We start from the raw sequence: 26,134 nt of genomic DNA, 5'->3' as shown, positions 1-26,134 counted from the left end.
GCAGTGGAAGACAGGGAGCACCTGACAGCTCAGTTTTGATTGAGTCATTTTCCTTCTTTTAGACAGGCTAAGATTGATTTCCTCTTTTCTTTTTGAATAGCACATAATAATTGCACATACTGATGGGGTACATTGTGATACTTCAACACATGTATGCAGGGTGTGCTGATCTAATCAGGGTAATTAGCATTTCCATTTCTTTATTACTTTTTGTTATGAAGAACTGGAAGAGAGGATCTAGAAAGCTCCAAACAGAATCATTTTTTTTTTTTAATTTATGTGAAAGGTAGGACACAGAGACAGTTAGATCTTCCAAACACTCCCCAAATGGCTGCAAAGGTGGGATTGGGTCAGGCCAAAGCCAAAAGCCAGAGACTCCATCCAGGTAGCCCATATGGGAAGCAGAGACCCAAGCACTTGGGCCATCGCCTGCTGCCTCCCAGAGTGTGTGTTAGCAGGAGGCTGTCTCAGAAGCCGAGCCAGTGCTTGAACCTCGGCGCTCTGTGATGGGACGTGGGCGTCCTGAGCAGTGTTTTCATTGCTGTGCTTCAGACTCCTGCCCATCATTTCTCTTCAGGAAGGACGGAGATGCAGCGGCTCAGTGCCCACACGGGATCATGACCGTGGATTGTTGTTACATTTGAGGATGTCTTTTGCTACCCGTGTCTGTGGCATGTGATCAGTTTAGTTAAAGGAGGTCATCCCGCAGGAAGCTTTGAGACAGTGTGGAGGCTTGCCCTGTGCTGATACTCTTTTACCATTGCTTTTCTTCCCTTCCATCCGCCTCCACCACCAGGCCCCGGCCACAGCCTCCTGCACCTGGACTCTTTCAGTGGCCTGGATTCCTGACCGCACTCCTCAGTGCGTTCTTCCTACAGGTGACCACACTGACCCATTGACAACGTAGATTGTGTTGCTCACTGTTTACACCTTTCTTTGGCTGCCCCTTGCATGCAGAATGGAATCCAACCCCACTTGTGCAGGCCTGGAATGCCCTGCGTCATGTGGCCCCTGCATCACCTGCTGGTCCCTGGGACTCCTTTCTATTCTCCCAAAGTTAAGGCTCCTTCCCACCGTGGGGCTTTTGTCTTGGCCATGCCCCTTGTCCAGAACCTTCTTCCCTGGCTCTCACTTGATGCTTCCTTCTCCTTCTGTTCTCCAAGCGCTGTCCTTGACTGCCCAACACAGCACCTCACGGGCCAGTGCCTCACAGAAGCACACACTGTTTCCTTCCCTAGTGGCACGTCACACACCGAAACTGCCTTGTTCATCAGTGTACTCACTCGTCCAGCATGTATCTCATCCAGCTTGTGCCTAAGATCCCGGACTTGAGGGCCACGCTTGCGTGGTTCCCTACTGAATTTCTGATACCTCCTTCAGTATCTGGTTCATCGTAAGGCCTCGGAGGTATTTGCTACATGCAAGAATGACAAAGTACTTGAACAGAGGCCTGTGAAAGGGGAGGTCTGTGTTCTTGGCGCACAGGAGGCTCCCTCCTCCCTCTGCCTTGAACATGGCAAGTATTTCCCCAGGAGACTTTGTCCCTTACCAAGCGTGTTCTAGGAAATACTTCGTGACATCTCTGCTAAACATGGCCATAACAGACCCGCAGGGCATTTGGCTTCATGCTCTACCAGCTGCTAGGATCCATGCCAAGCGAGCTGTTCTGTGACTTACATGGCGTGCTGGTGCCTTCCTCACATCCTCTCTCAGATCCTTGCTAGTGGATAGTCTTCCATGCTCTTAGGTCCCCACAGCTATAGAAAAACACAGTGTATTTGCCTGACAAAGCAGGTGTGAGCCTGCCATTGAAAAACCATCCTGAGCCAGTAGGCTATTGACAGTCCTCAGAAAACTTCTTCCCTTACCAAACATATTCTAGGACATACTTTGTGACATCTCTGCTGAAAATGACCATAGTAGGGCCACGGTACGGCTTCAGCCTGACCTAATGCCTGAGAGTTTTTTCCTTGGTTTTGTTCCTAATATTTTCTCTCTCTGTCTTTTTAAATATTTATGTATTTATTTGAAAGGTAGAGCAACAGAGAGAGAGGAGAGAGAGAGAGAGAGAGAGAGGAAGAGACAGGGAGAGGTTTCCCATCTGCTGGTTCACTCCTCAAATGGCCCTAACAGTAAGATCTTGGGCCAGCCTGAAGCCAGGACCCCGGAACTCCATTTGGGTCTCCCATGTGGGTGGCAGAATCCCAAGCAGCCATCTGCTGCTGCTTTCTCAGGTGCCTTGGCAGGGGGCTGGACCAGAAGTGGAGCAACCAGAGCTCACACTGGGGCTCCAATATGGGCTGCCGTTGTGGCTGGCAGCAACTTAACACACTCCTCTTATGCCCTTTGATGATGGGTTTGTAGGGGCAGGGGCCCTAAGTGCCAGCAGCATGTTTATGGGATGGGTGGAGGGAAATTGCCAACCTCCTTTCTTCCCTCATCTAATGGTGAACTTGAATTCTGGGGTTACTCACAGCTCCAGTTAACATCCGTTTATTTGAATAATTTATTGCCAGCCTCCCAGCCTCTAGGGTTATGCATATGGAAGACTTCATGTAGAGAAAGCGATTTCAGTAAAGACACTCATTAAATCTGATGATTTAATTTAAAAGTGTAGCTATATCTTTCTCTCCTACTTGGCTTCCTGTGGAGCAGGTGTGTTTACTGACCTCCCTCTCTGGGCCCAGGAGTGGAGGCGAAGGAATTGATAACCCGCCACCATCTCTGCCAGCCTATTGAAACTCCTGACTCCACCCAGCAGTTTTCCTGTGAGACCAAATTATTCTCCAGAGCCAGAGAAGCAGGCAGTTCTTTAAAATGAGCTGTGAACATTCTCAGAGTCATCTCACAGTGCCCTGATAAACTGAGATTCGATATTTGAAATTCCCTAGTTAATATATTTGTGAGAATTGATGTAACCCAATGTCACCCAAGCTTAGTTCTTCCTACAGCCTATCTGTAATCTTTGGCGTATTCATCGACCACATGTACTGCTTATTTATATACTAGTTTTTTTCAACCTGACTACATGATTTGAGTACATTTATTTAGAGAGGAAACTATTTATTTCAACTGTAAATGCAAAAGAAAATGCCCCATTATGGGGCAAATTAGATAATTATAAATGTATATGCACTGTTTTTAAAATGCGATGTTTACCTGTATAAAGTGTACCAGCTATTGTACATTTACCACACTTGCTGAGACATGGATTTTAAAGTCATTCTAACTCTTATTAGCCTGAGAGGAAGGAGGACAGACTGGGGGAAGGAGAAGTAACTACTGATGCTCGCAGAGTGGTCAGAAACTTTGAGAGCTTGACACCTGTGTTAAATGCAAGGGGGAATGGGAATTTCTCTTGGTGACATATCCACTCTGTCTTTCCAGTAGCCGTGGGGCGAATGTTGATGGTTTTTTCTTTCCCCAGCATAAGGTTTGGAAGGTGCTTTGAGGTTTCCTTGGCCGAGGGCATCATTGGGCCTCTGTCTGTACTATAGGCAGTAGTGAGAAGGTCCCACTCAGGTTGCACTGGCCCCAAGGATGAATATTTGTTGGTATCTCTTATGGACTCGTGTTGAGAACAGCTCGTGAGAGCAGGGCTAAAGTGCTAAACTAAACTGCATGTAGATAATGCGGCACATAGTTACTGGGCTCGTGGAGCCGAAGAGCGAATTGAGGAATTAATTAGCAGACGTCAGTCTGGGAATTAGGAACCATTCTAGACAGCTCAAGCAGGGAATGGGGCAGACTTGGTGGAAGAATAGAAGTTAGGCAGGTGCAGTTGGATTCTTGGTTTTGAAGCCAAATCAACCTAGGTGAAATCCAGCAGAGGTGCTGTTATGCTACCCTCTGCCCCCACCTCATCCCCCTTACTCCTGTGAAGCTGGTGAAACTTGGAGTCTGGCTCCCACAAACACTCTCATCTCTTGGGAGTTTTCTTGCCAGCCTCCTCTTCCTCACTCCTGCCTTCCAGACCCCGTATGGTGCAGCTCACTAGCAGAACCTAAGTCACACCCAGAACCCCCACTGCAGGTGAGTCTGGGAAATGCATTAGCCTTCCAGGCTGTGCAGTGTGGGGGTGGGAGGAGGTGAGGATAACACAGGAGAGGTCTGAAATGGGTGTTGAGTGTCTATAAACAATGTGACCACCGAGGGATTAGACAGACAAGGAACCAGAGTAAGTGGCAATAAGCAGTACATTCCTGTGAGGTCACAGGAAGGAGAGAACAGCACTGGATCTGTGGCAGGGAGATTCTCCGTCAGGGAAAATCAGAGACGGAGCAGTGCAATGCTAGCGACCTGTCTGCTGGCACCAGGGCTTGCGATCCCCGATTCCTTTTTACTCAGTGCTTTCTAGATGCCATGCATTGTCCTGAGAATGTAGTATACACAGGAGCTTCTTATTTTTGCTGGGATATTTTTCCCCACTTCAGCCCCAGAGAGCGTAGGCTACCTACCCAAGGTCACACTGTTGAACCATGATGCTAACCCAGGTCAGGCTGACCCTGAAGCCAGTGTGTCCACTTGCTAAGCCCCACTGCCTATCTGTGATGGGAAGAGAGGGTCAAGGTGAGGATGAGGCCAGGTGACGATGAGCCTGAATGCCAGGGTAAGGGATTGTGGACTTGATCTTGAGTGTTGAGAGAGGGCACGGGGATTTGTGATCAGTGGCGTGGTGATGAAGGTGTCCAGCTAGGCCTGGCCAGAGAATGTGGCTGTGATGCGTCCAAAGGCCAGAGGCAGAGAGCAGCCAGGAAGCTAGAGCAGTAGTTGAGATTTTTGCCATTCTCCCCTTCTTTGTTGGCTTTTCCAAGAGCATGAACTCTTTCCCTAATAATGCCTAAATCTCAGTGGTTTCAAGCTTTCATTTCCACCAGTGAAGTCCCTTCTCAATAGCATTTTTCCTCAGTTCACGAATAGTTTCAATTGTAGACTATGGCCAAGGGTCATCTTTCAAGCACCATTCATTTTCACTCTCTCTCTCCCGTACTATTTTTAATGCCTTGACAATGATGTGAGTGATCTGATTTCTCTTCCTACCCAAGCCACTCTGGTGATGGTAGCAGGTGGGAGTGGGCCAGCCCCTGTGGAGACAGACAAAGAAAAGTGGCTGCTCTGGTTGAAAGGAGCTAATTCTAGGACAATGGGTGGATTTGCGGATTCAGAAATACCTGCTCCAAATACCTATTCTGCCACTGTGGGGGCAGCTGCTTCTCTGAGTGCTAGTCTCCTCCCCTGTGTGGGAATAACCATGGCCTTCATCAGGCTGTCAGAAGGACTCAGTGTGGGCCTGCGGCGTAGGAGGAGTGCTGGATACACCTTTCCCTTTTCAGCTTTTCTGGCTCAGTGGGAGGTGGTTGTGACCAGCTGAAGTCAGTGAGTGTGCACCTGGTCCTAAGGAGTTAGCCCCTAGGGCTTTTCTCTGGTCCTGGTCCTAGTGGGATCCCCTCCCTCTGGTCTCTGGCAAAGGTCTCAGCACGGAAACACATTCAGACCCACCCAGAGGGCCCAGAGCATCAACCCAGACCACAGTCGCTTCCTAGGGTTTAAAAGCCCACCCGGAGCACCAGCTGAAGGCTCATCCAGCAGAGGCCGAGTCCCCGTCGACTCAGGCCAATCAGCGTCTGCCCTGTAAGAGACAGCAGTGTGCTTCCTTCTCCAGCGAGAGGAAGGTTCGAACGTGAGTTCCTTGGCTGCTCCAGCTTCTCTGTCAGCACAGGGAGCTAGAGGCTTTTGCAATTCTCCAAGCATCTGGCCCATCTTCCCCAGATGACATTCGGAATTTTAATATGCTAGTTATGGGTTTGCATAAATCTGGTTTGAAATCATCACTGCCAGTCTCTTCTGCTGGGGGAAAATGGCTTTAAAAAGATGTGGGGAGGCGGCGGTCGGTGCAGGAGCAGGGTTGTTGGGAGGGAGGCTGTCAGAGCGCTCCTCCTGCTTGTTGCTGACTGCGGGTGAAACACTGCTTTACTGTAACTCTGCGTTGGAAGCCCCAGCTGGGGTTTTGGGGTCCAGAACTAACCCTGTGATATGCGGAGTGCCTTACAAGGTTATCTGATAGGTCCCTTCCTAGGATCTGTACTTCACAAAGACTGAGGCTCGGATACATCAGTTAACTTGCCTGGGGTTACCAAGTGGCTGGCGGAGGGGATTTTTAAATCTAGGTTTTACTGACTTCAAAGCCGGCAGTTTTCCTAGTACGCTTGACTCTGTCCTATTGATCTATGGATTGTAGAAGCAAAAATCCCTAAATCCGTAGCTTTCCAATGCTGGGACTGGGCTGGCCAGTGTTCTCTGAGCTCCTCCACACACTTCCCTTCTCTCACTCAGAGGGAGAGCAGGAGGGGGTTAGGACAGGGAGGTGGGCAGAGGCTGGGCCGGCCACGGGGGCTTCATGTCGAAGGTAATGGGACAATGTTGGAAGTTTGAGGTGTTTGGCCTGGTGGTTAAGACGGCTGTTGGGATGCCCAAGTTCCACACCAGGGGGCCTGGGCGTGAGGCCCACCTTTGGCTCCTGAATCTGGCTTTCTGCTAGTGAGGACCGCGTGCAGGTGGAAGGGATGACTCGGGGGTCTGCTTCTCCTGCACCCGTGTGCGTGGGACACCTGGATTGTTTCTGGTTCTAGGCTTCAGCCAAGCTGAGCCCTGGTGGTTGCGGGCATTTTGGGAGTAAAATAGCAAATGGGAGCATTCTCCCCCTCTTCCCCACTTCCTCTCCTCCTCTCCCTCTCTCCCCTCCTCTCCCCCTCTCCCCCTCTTCCCCCCTTCCTCTCCTCCTCCTCCTTTCTTCCCCCTCCCCTCCCCCCCTCCCTCTCATCTCTCAAATAAAAATTTTTCAAAATAGAAAGCTTTAACAGGGGAGTTACACAAAACAACTCTCAAAGTCATTGAAGGCCCTGGCCACTGTGCCAGTCAGCCTCCTTTTCCTGTTGATGGGTAGCAAGCATCCTCATGCCATGTGACGTCTCAGAGGCCCCGGTGTATCATTGATGCCCTCAGCAATCCCAGGCTCACAGGTGGGGGACTTCTAGCCCTGAATGTTTCTGTAGGATTTAGACAACAAGGAAGAGTGAAGAGGACACTCCGGGTTTTAGACCTTCACTAAATTATCGCTACAGACGCTCAGTAGGTTGTGTCCTTGTGGCCAGAGCTCTGCTAATTAGCAACAAGCCCAGGTCAACAGAAGGAACTACCCCGTGGGTCTTTGTGTGGGCAGACAGCGTGAATTGGAATCTATGCCCTACGTGATACATCAGGGGTCTCCCAAGACTGCTATACATGGCTGCAGGCTGGTGTCAGGACCGGGGGGTGGCTGAGGCATCACCCTGAGCCTCAGGGAGACTGCGGCCTGCCTCGGGCAGGACAGTCCAGCTCTGGCTTGTTTTTCCGCGGTGAAGAGGACTGAGTCCTGGAAGCAGTGACAGCAGTGAGAACAGGCGTGCAGGGGCTTCTCGGGCCCCTTCCTTTGTCTCCTCTTGCTTCATTCCACATGCACCGGAGGGGACGCCAGAGCCCTGGCGGACTGTACTTTGTGTGGCCTCCAGTGACATTCAGCAGTCAGGAGGGGCTGGCACACACCCCTTTGCACAAGAGTAATCCCAGGGAGAAATTGTCTTAACTGCCCAGCCCAGAGCCTCAGAGTCGGGGAAGAGATTGTCTCTTGGCAGCTTCCTCGAACTCAAGCGAGCCCTGTCTTCTGGAAGGACCTGCTGTTTTGATACAGGTGAGACATTAGGGATGGGTCCACACCGCTCCCGCCTCACACACACCCACCCCTCCGTGACTCGTGTCCATTGCCCCTGTGGCACAACACTGAAGCTCTCCCTGCAGAATGCAATGTGCTGTCCTTGCTGGCAGCTCTGTATGGGGCGGGGGGACTGGGCCCGCTTCTGAGGAGCCTGGGTTTTCTGGGGTCCTCTGGACTGTCCAGCTCTTGGGGCACAGCCCACAGCCTCACAAGGCAGGACCCTGGGTGGCTTCCAGGAGTCCGGGCAAGCCTGCCCCCTCCTGGCCATATCCATAGGCTTCACAGAAGTTAGAGAAGCAAGAACTTTGATTCTTTCCAACATATCAAATGGGAATGAATTCTTCTTCCTGTTTCTAAGTGGTCACCCTGGGACCTGCTCAGAAAATAGTTGTCTTGGCAAAATGGTTTTACTATGGAAATGCAGGCCCTGGACTGACGTTGGACTCAACTACCTTGAGACATGAGCTTGGTATGAGTCTAGCTTGGTGGCTTGGCGAGTCTTTGTACAGAGAGAGGGAAAAGAAAGCAAGATGGATGTGCACGTGTGTGTGTGTGTGTGTGTGTGTGTGTGTTGAGCTGTCTGAGTGTCTTTGTATCTTTTGGAAACCCTTTGTGCTTTCGTTGGAGGGTGTGAGGAAGCAAAGCTGGGTTCTCCCAGCACCTGGCATCCCAGGCTGGTCTCTAGCCTGGGGTGATTTATTTAAGCTCACCCGATCCTGGGCCAAGTGAGAGGCCGACCACAAGGAGGGCCTTCCCCCAGGACTCAGGTGGATTCTTTAATTACTGTCTCCTTAGATTGCTGCTGGGGTTCTTAGAACGGAGGATTTCAGAAGCACAAAAGGCAACATTATTTATTCAGGGAGGTTCGTTTGTTAACCCCTGAAGTGACCTTACGGTTTATTTTTCCTTGTCTGATTGCAGTCTCCCAGGTTGCTGACAGTTGGCCTTTGAAATGAGTCAGCTTTGATCCGGGGCACAGCAGCCAGACAGGTCGGTTTTACTGTCTGTGACTTAGTCCAACCAGTTTGGCAACAGAGGGGCCATGCCGTGTGGAGAGTGGCAAGTGGTGGACGCAAAATCAACCGATAAGAGTGCGGCCTGCCCCTCTGGCTATGGCCCCAGATTGGCCGCTCTCCTCTCTGCACCCAGTGGGCCCCCAGAAGGCAGCTTCCTTTGCCAGCCCGCTTCTGCCAGGGGATGGGCCTCAGGCACCTCTCCCTCCGCAGCGCCTGCTCTAGACTCCACATTTCCTCTGCATGGCTAAATGGTCAAGAGCTCATCCTCACGGCCTCCATGGGCCTTGTTCTGTTCTCTGTGAGGCTTACCTCTCCCGGGCAGAGTACTGCCTTGGCTGTTCTGGATCTTGGTCTTCTCAGAAGAGGAAGGCAGTTTGGGGCTCCACCAATGGAAGTTTGGGGTCAGGCGTATGGGCCTTGGTAGCACTGTGTGCCATGAGCCAGGCTGGTTACATTGGGGACTGCTGTAGGTGGATGTGGCTGACCTGGAATATGCCCGTTCTCTGTAGGCATGGCGACAGAGAGGGGTGGCCTCTGGACTGAGACTGCCTGCAGGTCCCAACACCATCACCTGCTAGCTCTGACGTTCAGCCACTTTGTCTTGAAAATGCAGATGAAAACAGTAACAGGATTGCACTTCCAGGGTAGTTGTGGGATTGCTTTAGAAGTGTGTGTAGGGGCTGGCATTGTGGTGTAGTAGGTTAAGCCGCCACCTGTGACACCCAAATTCTATGTGGATGCCGCTTTGAGTCTTAGCTGTTCCACTTCCAATCCCGCTCCTTGCTAATGTGCCTGGGAAAGCAGCAGAAGGTGGCTCAAGTGCTTTGGCCCCTGTACCCACATGGGAGACCTGGATGAAGCTCCTGGATCCTGGCTTTGGTCTGGTCCAGCCCTGGCAAGAGTGGCCATTTGGGAAGTGAACCAGTGAGTGGGAGATGTCTGTCTGTCTCTCTCTCTGTCTCTCCCTCTCTCTCTAACTCTGTCTTTCAAATAAATCAGTCTTAAAAAGAAGTGCATGTAAACATGTGTTGTGTGCCACATGGTGTGCACTTCATTGGTAAGAGATAAGGTCATTACTTTCATTTTAATCCTTGTCATTGTCATTTTTACCCATCATCATTCGGAGGACAAAAGCCAGGGCCTGGAGGACCAAAGCCTTGCTCTATGAATGGTCTTTATAGAAATTTGAAATACTTTCATGATACAAAGACCCATGGGAGAGACACTATGCCACCTTCTGCCTCTGAAGGGCTAGAAGGGCCAATCTCTGGGGTTCCCTGCACCAGACTAGGACCGAAACTTAATTCAGTGGAAAGAAGAACTTCCTAAGAGTCATGTGAAGGGGCTCCTACCTACCTTAGTGGGTAGGAAGGCCTCCATCCCTGGGAGTTTGGGGGGACTTGGTATGGGGCTCCTACAGTGGATCCCTGCACCAGAGAGGAATGGATTGGGCTGGAGGCCTTGGAGGCCTTTTGCACCCATCTGATCCATCTGACCCTGTGCTATTCATTTTTCTGGAAAAGTTTCACACCTGTGCAGTGCTCGTGGGGATTTCCTCCAACCTGTTGTGTTCTGTAACTGCCTCTTGCTGATGCATGGTTTAAATAAGACCATGTTCATGCTTTTAATTTTGGCTTGGGTAAATGACTAATTCCAGATACTTAGTAAACCAATCAGGCCTCATTGTGGTGGTGTAGGTTAAGAATATCACATCAGTATTTATTCATCCACAAGACTGGTTTTTGAGTGGGCACATGCAGGACCTTTGCCCTTCACATGAATCAGCCTTCTAGGAAAAACCTCAGGTGCACACATTTAGAATACACGTTTTCCAAAGTAGCCATTGACCCTAACCAGAAAACAGGCGAGCAGCTGCTTCTTCCCTAGTTCTACTAAACAGCCATTTTGATCCCAGAAAAAGAGCTCTTTCCTATACCTTCCCGGGTTTCTCATGCCTTGTGCAAAGACAGTTGTGTGTTCCAGGCTGGGGTTTATTTTTACCAGTGATACAGAGGTTTCTGCTCTTGTGCAAGATTTCATTAAGGCTCAACCAGTGGTTTACCATGGCAGGAGACTGCCAAGGTTAATGTTTCTGCAGTGCACTCCCTTCTGTTTGCTATTGGCACCCACATCTTCCCAGGTGGGCATATTGTGCTAGTGCCATCTATCAAATCTATACAACGGAATCAACAGCACATCTGCTTCACTCAGATGGAGCCCCTGATGGCTGAGAGTGTGTCAGCCCTGCCCTGCCTTAAGATGGCAGGCAGGTTAGGGGCTGCTTCCCAGGCAAGTCTTAGCTCCCCACAGTGGAGCACTAAGTCTTCATGCCCCATAGTGGTGCTCTGAGGCAGAGAGCACCCCATTACACTGCAGGGGCTCCCGTAGCTGCACAGTTTGGAACAAAAGCAGAGACCAAGAGAGCATTGTCCTTTCAAGTTATTTGCTGAAATGGTAGGAGCAGAGCTACGTGTTGAGGACTGGTGTGGGTTCAAATCCTGTGTATGGCTTCAGCAAATTCACCTACTTCTCCGGAATGTCAGTGTCCTCCTCTGTGATAAGGGGTAGTAATCCCCACCTGCTGGGCTGTTGTGAGGCTACATTGAGGTGTACCTGGTACATAAGTTGAGATAGAGCAGAGTGCTCTGGCCCAGGTAACTGTCGGGTGAATACCTGGGAGTTCCCCCAGTGGCTAGGATAACATGCAGGCCAAGGAAGGCCCCCACTCGCCTCCCTACTTTTAAAGTGGAAAAACTCTGTGTACAGCAGAACTGGTTCTTCCACCTGAATGCCGGAAAGAGCCAAGTTAAAAATAATAGCAACCTGACCCGCTTGACGTGTGTTTCCCCTGCCTCGCCCCATCTGTACAATTGGGAAATGGTCAACACACATTGGCCTTGTCCAGAAACATCTGGCAAGGGAAAAGGAGCGCTTGAATGGAGGGAGGCGGGGAAGATTGAGGGTGAGACCAGCAGAACGGGATGGTATAATGTGAGCCGTGGCCAGTTTGCTGAATGAGATTTACAGCCGACTTTGTGAATTCCAGTCTGCTCCTTGGGTCAGAGTGGGAAGAGCTGGACAGCACAGAGTTAGGCCTGGTTGTTTCTCTCATCTCTGTTGAGTTGTAGGGTCATCTGGCTGAAAGTGCAGTGTTCACACTGGTTTCATAAGACTCAGTTGAAGAAGGGAATATGCAAAATAATTTTCAGTTATGGCTTTACCAAACATGTCTAGTTGGCTGGGATTCTTTTTGAAAAAAGAAAAGATTTATTTATTTGAAAGGCAGGGTGACAGAGAGAGGGGGAGATAGAGTGGGATTTTTTTTAATCTCCCCAAATAACCACAACAGCTAGGTCTGGGCCAGGTCAAAGCCAGGAACTCCATCCAGATTTCCCATAAGGGTGGCAGGGGCTCAAACGCTTAGGCAGGCTTCTGCTGCATTCCCAGGTGCATCAGCAGGGAGCTGGATTGGAAGCAGAGCAGCCAGGACTCAAATTGGCATTTTGATATGAGATTCTGGCCTTACAAGCAGCAGTGTAACCTGCTGTGCTGCAATTCTACCCCCTTGGGTTCTGTTGTTGTTGTTGTTGTTTTTTTTTTTTTTTTTAAGATTTATTTATTTGAAAGGCAGTTACAGAGAGAGGTGGGGGGGGGAGGACAGAGAGAGAGAGAGAATCTTCCATCCATCCACTGGTTCACTCCCAAAATGGCCATAACAGCCTTGTCTTGGCCAGACAAAATCCAGGAGCTGGATCCAAGTCTCCCACATGGGAGGCAGGGGCCCAAGCACTTGGGCCATCTGCTGCTGCTTTCCCAGGTGCACTAGCAGAGAGCTGGATCAGAAGTGGAGCAGCCGGGACTCGATCTAGCATCCATATGGGATGCCAGTATCCCAGGTGGTGGCTTTGCCAGCCCCAGCCCTTAGGATTCTTTTAATCTCTGTGAGCTATCCCTTGCACAGACCATAGTGTAGCAGCCGTTGAAGTTCTGAGTCCTGAATCTTGTAATATGGAAGTGCTTGGTGAATCCTCAGCAAAGGATTGTCTTCTTTCATCCATTTGAAATGCAAGGTAGATTTTATTCCATCTTGAGGTCGTTTATCAGTGGCTGAATCTAGATGGTATTAGAAAGGAAGACCCTGTTACTCAGAATATTGTGATAACCAGGACATTGTATTTCCTGGCTGTGTTGGATGACAAATGACAAAGTGAATCATGTGTTCTGTGATTGCTTTCTTTGTAGTTCATCAAATGCAGCCATCCTTCATTCTCATTGACCATCCATCCATCTAATAGATAATTATTGGCACTTGAGTTGACACTAAGCTTATAAGAGAATGGGGAGATAATGATAATAAATACTGGCCCCAAAGATCTTAACAGGTGAAACAAGAGATAAGACACTTAAGTAACTGGATGAGAGGGCCAAGGAACAGTTTTGGGGGGAAGAGTGGCATCTGAACCCAGTGCTGTCTGCTGAGAAATCCACAGGGTCCCAGTTTGCAAAGAAGGTGCATTCCCACTATAGGAGTAAAGGCCCAGAGGCTGCGAAGAAGTGGTTCTCTATGAGGAATCACCAATAGTTGTGTTGGGCTGAGTTTGGGGGTTGGGGGATGGGAGGGAGAAAAGTGAGAAACCAGAGGCACCTGCTCAATTAGCAGTCTTTTGAAAGTCCAGGAATTGGGACTTGGCTCTGTAGGTGCTGGGAATGCTTGCTTGGGAGGTGTGGTCTGGGGAATACTTTGGGGGGCCTCACTGGAGCCAGTATCCATGCTATGAAAGGTCTCCCTGTTTGGAAGAGTAGATGTTAGCTGAAAAGCTGGGGCAGCCTCAGTGGCAGGTGGTGGCTGCTTCAGCAAGGCTGGGCATTCGTAGTTCCACCCACATTTTCTCCCCTCATGGCTTTTTTCTTTTCAATCCTCTCCTTTTCAAATTTTCTCACTTTTCTTGTTTTTCTGCTCTCTCGGGCATTCCTGTAAAACCTAGTCTGCAGCAGCCCCACTCAACCTTTGTTCCCCTAGGAGTACGGGAGTTTGGAGATGGCGTTCCGCCTCTCTGGCCTCTTCTATCTTTGGAATCTGTCCCTTGGCTATAAATAAGGCTGTTGCTTGGTGCCAGTATTGATGGTATTTGCAGCTGTCCTCTGGGAGATGGTCTCAGACGAGTAACCCATTTTCAAGAGGACATGGCCATTAGGTGACAGCTATTTCTGGGTCCTATTGACTGGGGCCAAACCTGAACTGTCACTGACATGAAAATTTCATGAGCTGTGAGCTGCCTTTCTTTATCAGGCTGTTTCTTTCCATTTATCTGAAATGGCCAACCGTGTTCATCAAGGTTCTTCAAGGAGATGAGCCACGAAATCTTGAGGAACTCTTGTGTTCTGGCTACTGGCCCTCCCAGGCCTGGTCACTCGAAACCAGGGCCTTCACATCTGCATTTCACAGCAGGCAACACTGAGGGTCAAAAGGTGAAGCTGCTTGCCAGAGTCACCAGCTCAGTTTTGTAAGTGAAAGAGCCAGAATTCAGCCTGACTTTTGCCCGGTCTCAAAGCCTAGATAATTTCCATGAAACCGTGCGTGTCTCATTTCTGAACCTGGAATGTCCCCACAGAGGGTTTTATTTATTGACTTTCCCCTGATAGTTCGGCCACTTGGAGTTATGTAGTGGATTGAACGTGCAGTTTTTAAAAGCTCATTCATGCTGAATTTGCTTTAGTAGCTACTGTGTTCTGTGTTTATAGAATTTCTTTCCCATACCCTTGTATGAAAATAAGCAAGGCCCCTAAAATGCCAGACAAGATTCCTTTTGGCTTTCTAACCTAACGGGTTTTATAAATGACTGAATTCTCCAGTGAACTTATCATTGGGAAATATTCCTTTCCTGACTTTAGTTTCTCCATCAAAGGGATGTTGCCCTATAAGTGATAACTGTTTCGTAGTGGCCTTGACATTGAAGTTCTGGGTAGGAAATGGTGCTGCACCGCTCACCTCTCCTGTCATCAGACCCGTTTCATCTCAAGTACCTGTACTTCTTCGACTTACAGTTTGGAGCATGATTGGGCCTGGGGCCCTGGAGGCTGAACCCCTTGATCTCTCACATTCATGGCAATTCCTAGAAGGAAGAAGCTATGATGATTGAGCACCTGGGCTTTGAAAGCTGAAGCTCTTGGTCGAATATCGGCCTTGCTTCTTGTAAACTGCTGGACCTTAGTCCAGGTCACATCTCTGAATCTCAGCTCTCTTTAAAATGGAGAACTTATTTTAGTATTCTGGTATTGTTTTTGCGTGCTGTTACCATATGCTGATACTCTGATAGACAGGAGAAGGCAATGCTGGAGATTCTTCCTTGTGGGTCACGCTTCGAGGCTGCTGCTACGGTTGCTTTTTAATAGAGATTTTTCTGAATATTAAGAAGTAACTTGAGTACCAGTGAAGCATTCCTCTCTCCTCCCTTCAGAGATAACTTCTGGTAGCTCTCCAGGTGACCTGCCAGCTAACCCTGGCTGGGCATCAGACTCCTCTGGAGAACTTTGAATGCAAGGAAATGCAGATGGCTGGCTCATTCAGACCTACTGGCTTATACGCTTCTAAAGGTGGGCCCAGACACCTGTGTGTTTTGTAGGCTGCCCCGGGGCCTCTGATGCAAGACTGTAGGTCGTAGCTGGAACTGGGACTACTTGCACCACCAGAATGTTGAGCAAGTGCAATGTGTGCATAGTGCACAGAGCTCCTTAAAGGTTTCCTGCCGGAGGATGAAAGTCCTGGTAGCCTGCAGAATTGACCACTGTAATTTGCAAAAGACAGTCTCAAATAAGAAACTAGACTGTCCTTCCTACATAGGAATCAAAGCTCCGAAGTGGAATTCGGCACAGGACCCTATGGAGGGAAAGGGGAAACGGTCAGCCTTCCTCCTACACCTGCTGGGAGCTACTCACTTGGATGGTACCTTCTTGTTCCTGCTTTCCTGAAAGCTGGGTCTTTGTTTTGTGCGTGCTTTGAAACCCCTTCGTGAGTCCCAGGATGTACCCCCGTGTGTGCTGTCTCCAAGGAGACACTCAGATCCCTGCCCCAATGATAGGGGCTGCAGGCCAATGCCAACCAGTAAGTGTTTCCCGGTGCCACCAGCAAAGCCATCAGCCATACCCTCCTCTCTCTCTACTTTCAGAGGAGGAGTCAGACCCCAGACTGCAGGGTCCCTAACTACAGACGTGTTCATTGTGAGCTCCCCAGTGACCCTGCCAACTGCCCCTAGGTTTGAGAGGAAGAGGATGTGTCACAGCGCAGTGTTCTCCAGTGCTAAACTCAAAGAAGTCCACTGCACACTTTCACTTTCTATGCCCCCCATGTGATAGCTTAGAAACGCATCCCAACCGGCCATCTGTCTGATATATCCCTTTGAAATGCTGCATTTTGTTCATTTGCCACACACTCACTTCGATAACCTACATCCGTGTTATTGATGTCTCTGCTTAAGCCAAGGTTTAGAAGCAGCCCCTCTGTCATGCTGAGTTAACTTTGTACTGGCTGATGGCTTGTCAAGTTAAAGGATCTTGGTGTTGGCACCTGGCTATGACTCCTTACACAAGTGTTTTCACCTCTGTGAACCCCAGCGCCTTGATGAGTGAAGTGGGATCAGGCATAAAAACTAACTGTAGGATTGAGGGGATTTAATGTGACAGATGCATATTGAGGACTCAGGGCCTGACACACAGGAAGTGTTCAGTGGTACCCATTGTCCGATTCAGTTCAGCTAAAACTCTAGCCATCCTTACAAATGCATTCATCTGGGGACAGCCAGATGGAGGGGGGACAGTCCTTGGGGACACACTACTCCGGTGCAGTCAGCTCTTGTCTAGAAGCCACCAAAGGAAAGTCTCATTGAGAACGGAGCACAAAAGCAGGGGTCACAAGAGCTAAGTGAATTAAGCAAGTTATCAGGCAGCAGAAAATGCAGTTATATTTGCATCTACGAAGCAGATGGCCAGCACGAGAATGATTAAGTTAGCTTTATTACATTTGGGGAAATTAATTTGTCACTTTATTATTTTTTTCTTTGTACATGTAAAAAGATGTGATTTTGTTATCTCTGGCAAAAGTGATTTGTAGACAGAGTTTATCCTTTAATGGAAACAAGAGATATGGTGGGATCTTTAAAAACAATCATCTTCTAATTGTCTATTAATAGTGTGATTATGAGGAATGTGGCCCAGAGAACGGAAATGCTGCCACCTATTGCTGGTAAAAACTGGCTTGTAGTTCCTGTCCTAAGTAGGATTCTTTTTTTCTCCTAAAGATCCTCATATCTGGGCCTCTGAGTATGTAATTCATTTTGGAGACATTTCCAAGACTACTGAAGTTCTTAGGATCAGGTGTTTTCTGATTGATAAGACTAATTATAATGTGTCACATCGTGTTTTCACCTGGTCAACTTGAGGGACCCTCAGGCGTTTTGCTCCTTCTTTTCAACGGTGAGGAAGAACCAAATGCAGAATCTGTAAGAACAAATGAACAAATGGGATCTTTTGAGTGAGGGCTCAGGATTGTTAGCTGGGAGATTCCCAACACTTGTTCTTTGGGCACAAACCGTTCTTTCATGGTCCTTTTGAATGGATCAAAGCAAATTCTGGAGGTTTGAATGGCTTCTTGTTTGTTAAATCCTTTTATCCTTAATAGTTACTAATGAGCATTCTAGGAAATCCACTGTGCAGGAAGAGTTTCTTGTACAAACTAACTAGGGTATAAACTTTATATACGTATTCCCATGTATGTTGTCTGTGAGTGTGTGTGTGGATACACCCCCATGTGAAAATTTCCGAACTTCTGTGGTCTTAAACGTGAGGTTAGCATTCAGCCGGTGAGACAGCTATATACACTTGTTATCCCCGGCGGGATGAAGAATTGGGTTGTCAACCTTTGTTGCACAGCACTGTCAACTGGGGAGCTTTGTACTTGTCCTTTTATAGATATGCTTTGCATTTAAGCATGGGTTTATCTTCACAGAGAAGTCATGAAGGTGGTGTGGAAAGTTGCCACAGACCCCATCCCACTGCTAACAACTTAGCACACATACCCTAGCTAAGGGACCGTCCTTGAAACAGCCGCAGCCAGAGCCCAAGCCTGTGTTCAGATACCCATAGTTTTTATCTAATGTCCTCTCACTGTCCCAGGACCCCATCCAGGGTACCCTTAGAAGTAGTGGTCGGTCTCCTTAGGCTTCTCTGGGCTCTGGCAGTTTCTCAGGCTTGGCTTGTTTGGGATGCCCTGGACAATTTGGAGGTGTGTGCTACTCAGGCATTTTGTAGACTGTATTGACCCCCCCCCCTTGCTCCCCAGTTGTGATTGGTGTGATGCTTTTCTTGTGGTTAGACTGGGGCTGTGAGTGTTGGAGAGGAATTGCTGTTGGCATCACCTAGTGTCTCTCAGCAGGACTTGCTAATGCTTGTGTTGGTTCTGATGTCCTGGCTAAGGCAGTGTTTGTCAGGATTCTCCACTGGGAAGTTCCTCCCTCACTCCTTTCCTTGCTATACTGTTTGTGCAGCCCACACTGACCCTTGAGAGCAGAATATCCACCGAAGTTATCTGGTGTTATTTTTGCATGGGAGTGTTTTCTCTTTTCCTCATTTATTTATTCAATTATGCCTTTTATGTTTGTTTGAAAGGCAGAAACAGGGAGAGAGGCAGGTAGACAGACAGAGAGATGTTCTGTTCTCTAGGTCACTCCCCAAATGTCCAGACCAACCAGGCCTGGGCCAGGAGAAGCCAGGAACCGGAAACTCAATGCCAGTCTCATGTTGGCGGCAGGGGCCCAGCTGCTTGAGCCATGGCCTGCTGCTTCCAAGGATGCGCATTAGCAGGAAGCTGGATTCTGGAGGAGAGCCAGGAGCATGCACAGGCACTTCAGTGTGGGATGTAGGTGTCCCAGTGGCACCTTCACCACTACACCACGGTGCTTTTTTTTTTTTTTTTTTTTTTTTAGCCTTAGAATGAATCCAGGGCTGTGTGTTTCAATTTCCGAGTTACCATCCCATACTACTTTGTTTTGTTGTGCCAATTGTTTTGAGGCTGGCCAGCTTTGGCCGCTGGGAGCTCTCTCAGTTGGCTCCTATGTTCCTTTGTGTTTTGGTGTGGGGATCCATCCTTATTTTGTGACACTATAATGTGCTTCAAGTTATCTTGATTATTTCCTGCACCAGTGCAAGAATCGGCTATTTTTTTTTTAATTTTTTTTTTATTTTTGACAGGCAGAGTGGACAGTTGTCGCTCCCCGTCTTCGTGGAGGAACGACACTGAACCCTGCGCTGTTCTTTCGTCTGCTCGGCCCACCCCGGGTTTGCTGCTGGTTCTTCCCGGGTTGGCTATTATCCCTTCCACCTCCGTGGAAGGGCAGTTCCCCCTGGCCGCATTCCCCACTTCCGCAGGGGAGCGGCACACCGCCGGCCGGTTCTCTCGGGGGCTGCACGGGTTCCCTTAGATGTTCCCCATAGATGTTCCCCGTGCATGCCGTCTCTCTCCTCCTTTATAGTCCTCCTCCGCCAATCCCAACTCGGCTGCCCACACGCCGAGTACGCTGCTCTCCAATCAGGAGCAAGTCCTACAGTTAATTGGTTGAACTGGAGGCAGCTGTGCGGAAGCTGTTTACTTCTCTCCCAGCGCCATATTGTGGGAGAGCAGATGCATAGAATAAGTCTTAATTCCAGTAACAGTCCAGTCCGGTTTGCTCCCCACAGATCCCCCTTTCTTTTTATTTTTTGGCGTTGATACGCGCCTGTCTTCGGTGTCCTGCGGCACACACTCTGCTCTACTTGCTAGAGTTGCCACAGGCTCTTACAAGTCCTATCAATCAGGAAAACCGAATCCGGGTCCTCTCTTCGCCATTGTGAGGAGGTTTTTAGGCGCTGATGTGTGCCTGTGTTCGGTGCCCTGCAGCGCATGCTCTGCTCTGCCTGCAGGGGACTTACAAGACCTATCAGGCAAACCGAATCCAAGCCTTCTCATTGCCTTATTGTGGGGGAGACTTATTAGTGTTGGTTCGTGCCTATCTTCGGTGACCTGCAGCTCATACTCTGGTCGAGCTTTGCTGGCGCTTACCGCCTTAAATCAGGCAGACCGAATCCAAGCCTCCTAATTGTTGCATTGTGGGGAAGCTTTACTGATGTTAATTCGTGCCTGTCTTCGGTGACCTGCGGCTAGCCGCCCAGGTGCTCATCGCCTCACTAATCGGGCAGACCGAATCCAAGCCTTCTAATTGGCATGTTGAGGGGAGGCCTTATTTTTCTCTATTTCTCTATCTCCGGGCATTCCTACCTCTCCCATTTCACTTCTATCTTCCAGCATTCCCATTTCTCTTTTACTTCACTTCCAAACTTCTGTTTCTCTTATCCCCGCAGCTTCCCGGCACCTCGCCGCTTCAGCCCGCGCGCCTCTCTCATCTGCGCAGCTTCCCGGCTTTGCGCGGCTCGGCTTCGGCTTTGCGCGGCTCGGCTTCGCGCGCTCCGCGGTCTCCACGCTTAACCCTTTCGCGTCTGAACCACGGCCTACGCCAGCCCCGTTCCCTATCTATTCACGCCCCGTGCTCTCTCTGCACGCGGCGGCTTCCGCGAGTAACACAGCGTAGCTTGCGCCTCCACCACTAGCATTCAATCCAAGTTCCCCGGGCTAGCCTGGCAAATTCAACCCAGCGTACGTCTCCGCCCCACGGTTTGGCTTCCCGTCCTTTGCTCCCCGGGCTAATCAGACGGATCCCAACCAGGCTCACGTTTCAGCTTCTAGTTTCAACTTTTCGCCCCCTATTCCCGGGCTAACTTGAGAATCCCAAAGTGGCTTTCGTATCCGCCTCGGCCTGCCCCCCGCGGCTTCAATTTCCCTAACATTTTTCTCTACCCGGTATGTTTCCCCAAACTTTCCTCCAACGATATTCCTCCCTCATTTCTCCTGGCCTCTCCCCACAGTCCGCGTCCGAGTCTGTTTGTTCTAGCTTTCACTTTCGCTTTCGACCTTAAAGATTTCTCCCAGCTTCCCCCCGTAGTCCATATCCGAGTCTATGCCTAGGCTTTCAACAGCTTCTTCCGGCACCCTTTTCGTCCGGCTTTTCCCTAGGCTGTTTGCTAGTCTCTCTCTCCGATAATTTCCCTAGGCTCTTTGCTAGTTTCTCTCTCCGATATTTTCCCAGTTCTTCCCTCCTAGGTTTGCTATCCGTCCTAAGTTTCCTATCCGAGTCACGGCACCATTATGTCGCTCCCCGTCTTCGTGGAGGAACGACACTGAACCCTGCGCTGTTCTTTCGTCTGCTCGGCCCACCCCGGGTTTGCTGCTGGTTCTTCCCGGGTTGGCTATTATCCCTTCCACCTCCGTGGAAGGGCAGTTCCCCCTGGCCGCATTCCCCACTTCCGCAGGGGAGCGGCACACCGCCGGCCGGTTCTCTCGGGGGCTGCACGGGTTCCCTTAGATGTTCCCCATAGATGTTCCCCGTGCATGCCGTCTCTCTCCTCCTTTATAGTCCTCCTCCGCCAATCCCAACTCGGCTGCCCACACGCCGAGTACGCTGCTCTCCAATCAGGAGCAAGTCCTACAGTTAATTGGTTGAACTGGAGGCAGCTGTGCGGAAGCTGTTTACTTCTCTCCCAGCGCTATATTGTGGGAGAGCAGATGCATAGAATAAGTCTTAATTCCAGTAACAGTCCAGTCCGGTTTGCTCCCCACAACAGTGAGAGAGAGACAGAGAGAGAAAGGTCTTCCTTTGCCGTTGGTTCACCCTCCAATGGCCGCCGCTGCAGCCGGCGCACCGCACTGATCCAATGGCAGGAGCCAGGATCCAGGTGCTTTTCCTGGTCTCCCATGGGGTGCAGGGCCCTAGCACCTGGGCCATCCTCCACTGCACTCCCTGGCCATAGCAGAGAGCTGGCCTGGAAGAGGGGCAACTGGGACAGAATCCGGCGCCCCGACCGGGACTAAAACCCGGTGTGCCGGCGCCGCAAGGTGGAGGATTAGCCTATTGAGCCACGGCGCCGGCCTAAGAATCGGCTATTTCTCCAAGGAGCCCTGAGTCCTTTATTGGTTGGAGAATAGTGTTAGAAACCACGATCTGGGTGCTAGAGGTGCTTGTTACTACCTGGGTATCATTGCTTTTAGACCCTTCAGCTTGGAGAACAAAGAAATATATGTGTGTAGGGGCCGGCATTGTGACACAGAGGGTCAGGCCGCTGCCTGTAGCGCTAGCAACCAATATGGACACTGGTTCGAGTTCTGGATGCTCCATTTCCAATACAACTCCCTGCTAATATGCCTGGGAAAGCAGCAGAGGATGGCCCAGGTCCTTGGGCTCCTGTACCCATGTGGGAGACACGGATGGAATTCCAGGCTCCTGGCTTCAGCCTGGCCCAGCCCTGGCCATTGTGGCCATCTGGGGGTGAACTAGCTGATGGAAGATCTTTCTCTCTCTCTCTCTTTGTCTCTGTGTCTCCCTCTCTGTGTAACTCTGCCTTTCAAATAAATATTTTTTTTACAATGTGAAGTATCTATGTGTATACTAACCTTTGCATATATACATATATAAATATTATATTTAGAGTAAGTTAAACATTAGTTTATACTGATAAGTCAGTTGTAAAGTATATGACGGTTTGGTTTATAAAGGAAAATTAGTTTTAGTTTCTGTAGTCTCTGATTCTGATCTGTTACCATTTTGATCATTCTAGCTTTCCTGTTCTGTTTGTAGCCTTCAGTCCAACAGTAGGAAACCCCTCTGAAGTTTATGGAACACACATGTCTGGGCCCTGTACCTACCTGGGACCTGGGCATCTGTATTTCAGTAAGCTCTGGGCAGGTGGAATTCTCGCAGCACAGGCTCTCATGATGTCATGTATTTCACCTTTGAAGCGTTTGTCACCAGTGCCCTTGGACATCTTTTAATAATGTCTTACTCGGTATCTTTCTTTGATTTCTGTTTGTCACTCCCTCAAGATGATAAGCTCCAGGTCAGTTTTGCTCATCTTTCTGGCCCCATTAAGGCACATGGTGGGTGCTTAATTAATGGGTATCTGTTGATTGAATGGGTAGAATTACACACAGCACTCATGAGCAGGAGGAGAATAATGTGTATGACTTACCGAACCCTTCCTACCTGCCAAAGGCCTTTCTAGTTGTTTTCAACATGTTGTCCAGTTTGGGGCCTTGAATCCTTGTCCCGCTGTGCCTGTCACCGGAGTGCCCACTGGCCTGGAAGGAGCTGTGTGGGTGGCCCGGCAGGAGTCAGAAGGGGAGAAATGGGAGCACCCATTTTAGAGTCTCACCCAGGCCCCATTAGGAAATTGGCTACAATTTGGTTTGGGAAGGGAGAATTTTTTTTCCCTGCCTTTTCATGCTCACAATGAAGGTGACATTGATTTACAAGTCAGTGGGCTGGAGCAGGGCAGGGAGGCTTCTGTGGGTGGAAAAGATCAATTAAATGATTATCCCAGCTGCCACACACTAATGCCTTTCTTACTGAGCTTCAGAATCAGGAAGCAGAAGGCTACCGCATTTAGCCTTTTCCAGGAAATCTAATTGCCAACTTTGTGATGCCAAGTTTCATTAGCTCGGGAGAGTTGATCTCAGTGGCTGGCAGTTTCTGTCCCCGTGGAAAGTTTTCCACTGGCCACCTGGAATTCTCAGACGCTGCCTCCTCTTCCTTTTGGGTGCTCTTGTTGCAGTTTTGTAAGGACAATCCTTTTGTGATGAAAAGAGAAATCTTTTTGTGAATTTTTTATCTGGGCTGTAAAGGGGCTGGTACTTAAAGCTTGTCAAGCAGTCAAAAAAAGATTTATTGAATTCCAACTGTGGAGCAGGCCTTGAGATAATGGCTGGGGATTCTCCTACTGAGCAAAATAGACACCTGTTGTTTCTAGACTGGAATCTTCCACCTCGAGCACTCCTCTGGTAGCTTAGAGGATCCTGAACTGTAGTGTGCAGGGGCCACATGTGGAGGACTCGTTCAAACCCGGACTGCTGGGCTCTACCCCTGGGGTTTCTGAGTGCAGGTCTGGGGTAGGGCCTGAGAATCTGCATTTCTAACAAGTTGGCAGGTGATGCTGGCGCTGCTGGTCTCAGTGGGACCCCTCACCGCCCTGAGTCTTTGCCTGGCTGTCCCCTTCTTATCCGTTGGGTCTCCTCTTAACCCATTGGGATCAAATGTTGCCTCCTAGAGAGGCCATTCTTGATTTTTCTCCCTCAGTGTCTACTTCTCGCCATTCACTCTCTTTGCCATAGTGTGACAGCATTTACTAGGTTCTGGTTTTGGTTCGCATATTTGTTTATTGCCGTTTGGTCTCTTTCTCCTACCCCTTACCCTCAATAGACCAAAGTCTCAAGAGATCATTTATTCACTGTTGAGTTATTCAAGCTTGGAAAGTGCTTGTGGTAGAACGCATGCTCAATAAATACCCTCATGAATGAAATAATTTCACATGCAATGAGTTTTACATGGGAGAGGTATGGGTTGTCGAGGGAGTGTAACAGGTACACCTCAGGTGGAGCAAAGACTGCATAGCATCCTACTTGGAGTCCTGCCTGGACTTGGGCTTGCTGTTTATTTTAGGCACAGCACACCAGCATTTTGTTTGCACCAGCACAGACATAGGATTGACCCTGGATAATCTGCATTTGTTCAGATTTTTCATAGCCTTTCTGTTATCCTGTCCACTTTGAAAAAAGGCAGTCTCGTGACCAGCCGAGAATTGGGTCCAGCAGGGAACTCTCATCAAACTGGCGTGGTTTGCAGCCAAGCTGATGGGCCCCCTGGCTCTGAGGTTGGCCGGGGGAGAGGCCAGAACGAGACTGCTGCTTCTGTGACCTTTCTTCCTCCTGATGTCGACCCTGTCCCCTGCTTGAAACCTGGAACCTGGTGCCCTGCCAATGCCTGGGTCGCCTTTTCCAAACCTGTGCAACACGGAGTGATGGCTTCCGGCTTCCTTGCCAGGGGTGAGACCTGTGGGTGAAACACACAGACTCCGGGCCTTTGAGAGCAGTGGGGGCAGCCACTTAGAGTGAGGGTCAGGCCAAATTCGGGACAAGTGGCTGCACCTTGCCACTCAAGTGCCAAGGAAGGTTGTCAAACCGCCCTGCAGAACCAAAAGTTCTTGTGTGGCTTTAGCAGCCGCCGCCTGGGCGAAGTGTGCACAGCATAGCGCATCCTTGCCCGGCCTGTGCCAGAATGGGCCGAGAGCGTAGTGGGGGTGGGGGGGCAGGTTTGTTTGCCTGGGGCTGCCGAAGAAACTGTGATTGATTTATTTCCCCAAGTGTGTCATGCAAATGTAAGCATAGAGCCAGATTATTTCGGAGGGTGAGGGGATTTGGCAGGGGAGATAGAGATGGAAGAATTTCAGCAGTCTGGACTCAGAGCAGGGGCCAGAGCGCCCGTGCCCCTGCCCCCGCCCCCGCGTCCACTCCGTGGGTTGGGGTAACCTAAGCTGCAGCTATTCAGGAGGTGGCCTGTGTAAGAAAATCTGACCGCAGCGGGTACATGACTTCAGCTAAAATTAACCTTCGAGGCTTCTCACGCCTCCGCACTGCTTTGAATCAGACACCCCCGGAGAGGGCCCAGGCTGTTGACTGCCGAGGACCGTGCTGCCCTGGCTCAAGCCATGCCCATAAGCATCAACCTATGGGTCCCCACCCGGGGTCAGAGTCGGGATTCCTGCGAGCATTATAAAGTGGTAAGCGACCACAAGGGACGCTGGCAGGGTCTCTGGGGGAGACCAAGAAGTCTCTTTGACTGGGGCTTGTGGTGAGAGGTGATTCTCCTTTCTTTCCCATGCTGGGTGGGACTATGAGCCCTCCGGGTGGGTGTTTCCTCTGCGGAACATTTTGCTGATGTCGCTGCCGCCTCTTCCTTGGCTTTTGTTTATATCTTCATCTGTCCTCCCAACTTTAGGGCTGGGTGGTGTATTTTTAGAGCAGGTAGAGAGGGATTTGTCTGAGACTTGGTGGTGGCCTGAGAAAACACAATTGCATAAACCAAAAGCCAGATAGGGGTGTGGTGGGGTCACGGTTAGCAACAGGTGCAGCTGGTTTCAGTCTGTTTTTTTAAACCATTGAGCCCCAGCAGGTGCAAATTGGGAGAAAGATGGGTTTTTGTTAAGCCTTGGAAGGAAGAGTTGTCAGGGAGCTCTGCAGTCACCAAGGACTAACTTGGGTGCCCCTGGAAGTGATTTGCTGTCTAGTGAGACCCTGGAGTGGCACAGGAAGGGCGTCCCTTCCCTGTCCCTCCCTGGCCAGGGCAGCCTCGATGGGATCTTTCAAGCCGGAAGACAGCTGCCTCGCTGGCTTTTCCTTTGCTGTGGAGAATCTGTTTGGGAGCTTGTGTTCACAGAGCTAAAAGGCAAAGGCGCCTCT

At 49.8% G+C, this 26,134-nt stretch overlaps 1 protein-coding gene across 13 annotated transcripts in view; it reads left to right on the top strand.

Annotated features, from left to right (window-relative positions):
* The window catches only part of NAV2 (neuron navigator 2), a 763,895-nt gene that overhangs the window by 432,523 nt on the left and 305,238 nt on the right, over positions 1-26,134 (top strand). The window contains exon 1 of one of the 13 annotated variants that reach the window (XM_051824903.3): positions 25,311-25,455. The exons of 11 other annotated variants lie outside the window; for them this stretch is intronic. In XM_051824903.3, the coding sequence (XP_051680863.2) occupies positions 25,384-25,455 (72 nt within the window). In that variant the 5' untranslated portion in view covers positions 25,311-25,383. Of the gene's footprint in view, positions 1-25,310; positions 25,456-26,134 lie in introns of those variants that run through there. One more of the 13 variants, XM_070072509.2, reaches the window with a different exon arrangement.

This window comes from Oryctolagus cuniculus, chromosome 1, assembly GCF_051225735.1.
Source record: "Oryctolagus cuniculus isolate XC-2025 breed Fujian yellow rabbit chromosome 1, ASM5122573v1, whole genome shotgun sequence".
Classification (NCBI taxonomy): domain Eukaryota; kingdom Metazoa; phylum Chordata; class Mammalia; order Lagomorpha; family Leporidae; genus Oryctolagus; species Oryctolagus cuniculus.
Note: the sequence above shows the minus strand (reverse complement) of the source record. Positions and strands in the feature narration are given on the sequence as shown.